General features: G+C 42.9%; 1 protein-coding gene across 1 annotated transcript; it reads left to right on the top strand.

Moving 5' to 3' along the window:
* The first annotated feature begins 883 nt into the window (after window positions 1–883).
* LOC132096497 (zona pellucida sperm-binding protein 4-like) lies at window positions 884–3,100 on the top strand. The gene is made up of 8 exons (XM_059501889.1): window positions 884–1,623; window positions 1,697–1,884; window positions 1,952–2,049; window positions 2,122–2,279; window positions 2,350–2,542; window positions 2,615–2,762; window positions 2,842–2,914; window positions 2,991–3,100. Exons 1-8 carry the CDS (start codon window positions 909–911, stop codon window positions 3,065–3,067), a joined length of 1,650 nt encoding a protein of 549 aa, XP_059357872.1. The 5' UTR covers window positions 884–908; the 3' UTR covers window positions 3,068–3,100.
* Window positions 3,101–3,325: the final 225 nt, after the last annotated feature.

The following is a 3,325-nucleotide window of genomic DNA, read 5'->3' as shown; positions in this document are numbered from 1 at the left end:
CACACAATTGCAATGCTAATTGACATAGCTTGCATCATGGAAAAAATAAACATTCCAAAATTGATGTTTGCAGCTGTGGTCTTCTATTGTACTTGTCCATTAAGTGTTAACTGATTTAGTCGTTAACTCAGATTGCTCTTTCTTTTTTCTTTTTGAAGTCATGTTTTACTAAAGTAAGTTTGAGGTCTGATCATAAGGAATAAAAGGTTGTTAGGGTTTCTCTTTAACAATGTTTTTTTGTGGTTTCAATAAACTTGCTGACAAACTTCTATGGATTCTATGGAATTATTTCCCCCAAGGAATCAAAAAGGTCAATTTGGAGAAAAAAAGTCAGCAACCTTGAGATATTAGCGAACTGTGAGATAGATCAGTCGTGACATAAATAGTCAAAATGACCTTTTTTTTCTTATCTATTTATTTATTTATTTTTTAATTCTGTGGTGGAAATAAGCTTCCATATACTTACAATTATTTACTGCTTAATAGAGTATTTTCCTCATATTTGTAAGAGCAAACTTGTCTGCGGGGAGTGGTAAGGACAACAACACCAAAGAAAAACATCTACTTTTGGCAAGTTCCAGTAAACATTGGACTTGAACCATTCTTATTTGTTGTCAATATGACATTCAAGAAACACCATGTTAACAGAATTTGAGAACCAATTACAATCAGATAAGATAGTAAGATTTTTCAAATTCAGTTTGTGCATTTATGTTCAAAATAGGAAAAATAAGAATTCAATTTTCTGATCCAATGAGAATCACCCAGCTGCATAAGCTCCCCTTTCTGCAACTCATGAGAATCATGAGTGTTAATGAAGAGGGAGGGACTATCGTTAATTAGCTGAAATCTGTAGAATACAAAAGACCAAAGGGCAGTATCTCCACATTGTGTTTAGCTGTTAAACAATGGCTGTAAGTTGGTGTTTGGTTGAGATTTTGCTGGTTTGTGCTTTCTGTCATGCTGTTCCACACTGGAGTAAATCACTTCAGGATGTTCAATCTCTGATGACCCAGCAGTTTCCGCTTCAGAAGCCAGTTCAACAACCAAGTAACCAGCAGATTCCTCAGCAGTTTCCGCTTCAGAAGCCAGTTCAACAACCAACTTACAAGCAGTTTCCGCTTCAGAAGCCAGTTCAACAACCAACTTACAAGCAGTTTCCGCTTCAGAAGCCGGTTCAACAACCAACTTACCAGCAGTTTCCGCTTCAGAAGCCGGTTCAACAACCAACTAACCAGCAGGTTCCTCAGCAGTTTCCGCTTCAGAAGCCAGTTCAACAACCAACTTACCAACAGTTTCCGCTTCAGAAGCCAGTTCAACAACCACCTAAACCACAGTTTCCGCTTCAGAAGCCAGTTCAACAACCACCTAAACCACAGTTTCCGCTTCAGAAGCCGGTTCAACAACCACCTAAACCACAGTTTCCGCTTCAGAAGCCGGTTCAACAACCACCTAAACCACAGTTTCCACTTCAGAAGCCAGTAGTGCAGGCAGATCCCCTTGATAAATGTGCTGTAGCTGATTCTGAGAAGATCCAATGTGGTCTACCTGGGATCAGTGGTGCTGAGTGTGAAGCTATCAACTGCTGCTTTAATGCACAGCAGTGTTTCTATGGGAGGGCGGGTAAGTGTTCTCAATTTTATTGTTAGTGTTAAACTGATTCTCTGCATTAACCTGCTCTTGTACCTTGTTCTAGTAACTGTCCAGTGTATTAGAGATGGTCAGTTTGTGGTAGTGGTGTCTAGAGATGTTACTCTGCCTCGACTAAGTCTGGATTCGGTCCATCTACTGGGTGGAAACGACCCACCCTGTGCTCCTGTGGGGTCCACACCTTCCTTTGCCATTTACCAGTTCCCTGTGACCGCATGTGGCACAAGTGTGATGGTAAACAGCTGCTACTGGTTTTATTTGCTTCTGATGGACTGGATGCTGCCACGGTTTCTGTTCACAGGAGGACAGCGGATATGTGGTGTATGAAAACCGAATGACCTCATCCTATGAAGTGGGGATTGGACCATATGGTTCCATCACAAGGGACAGTCATTTTGAGTAGGTGATCTATGGCTTGGTGTGAACATTTAATCCCTGATAAATTCTACAAGCTTGCTGCGTGTTGTCCAGGTTTCTCTTCCAGTGTAGATACTCTGAAACTTCTGTGGAAGCTCTGGTTGTGGAGGTCAACTCCGTTCCTCCACCTCCACCAGTAGCTGCTCCTGGACCTCTCAGGGTGGAGCTCAGACTGGCCAATGGCCAATGTGTCACCAAAGGCTGTGCTGAAGGTAAGGTCTTGTCCCGTGTCAGTCTAAAGCCTTTCAAACTTGAGTCTGGTTAAACCCCAGTGTTCCTCAGGGGATGAGGCCTACACGTCCTACTACAGTGATTCTGATTATCCCATCACAAAAGTCCTGCGAGAGCCTGTTTATGTTGAGGTGCACGTTATGGAGAGGACTGACCCCAACATTGTCCTGATGCTGGGACACTGTTGGACGACTTCAACCCCCAGTCCACTCAGTCTCCCCCAGTGGGACCTTCTGATTGATGGGTGAGTGTACAGACGATCTTTATCCTGTTAGTCTGCTGTGAGACCCTTTCTAACCTTCTCTTTTGTCTTCAGATGCCCTTACCAGGACGACCGTTATCTGACCACACTGGTTCCAGTGACTGGGTCGTCTGGTCTTCAGTTCCCAACCCACTACAAGCGCTTCATTGTGAAGATGTTCACATTTGTAGACCCAGCCTCACTGGCCGCTCTGCAGGAAACCGTATGCCCTCCCTTTACTTGAACATTTGTATTTACTACTTTGTGGATTCTATGACTTTAGCCTCTTTCTTCCCTGTCAGATCTTCATCCATTGTAGTACAGAGGTGTGCCATCCATCATCTGGCTCTTGTGAGCAAAGCTGCACCAGGAAACGTGAGTTCTCCCTTCCTCTTGACAAGAGGAACTGAGCATTTTATAAGTGATCTCACTTCTAACACTTCTCTTTCAGGAAGAGATACTCGTATCAAGGCTGTCTCTAGGGAGCAGACTGTGGTTTCTAGTGGAGCAGTTACTCTGGTCATGTAAATCTAGTTTTTAATAAACTTTGCAGAACCCCGAGGTATCTTGTCTATTGGTATTGTTCTCCAGAATCTGGTATTAAATGTCCCTCTTGCCACGGTTTTTTTTTTTCTTCCTCACACAATTAAACCAAGGTTCCACAACCTTTTGTAAGTTCATACATACGGAGTCCTTTATCCATCCTCCAGTTGCTAACCTGTAGCAGCACAAGGTTCCCCTTTTTAAAGGGTTGATTATTAACAGGATATTTAACCCATCCAAGTG

Source organism: Carassius carassius, chromosome 20 (assembly GCF_963082965.1).
Source record: "Carassius carassius chromosome 20, fCarCar2.1, whole genome shotgun sequence".
Lineage (NCBI taxonomy): Eukaryota > Metazoa > Chordata > Actinopteri > Cypriniformes > Cyprinidae > Carassius > Carassius carassius.
This window is presented reverse-complemented; position numbering and strand designations above follow the sequence as displayed.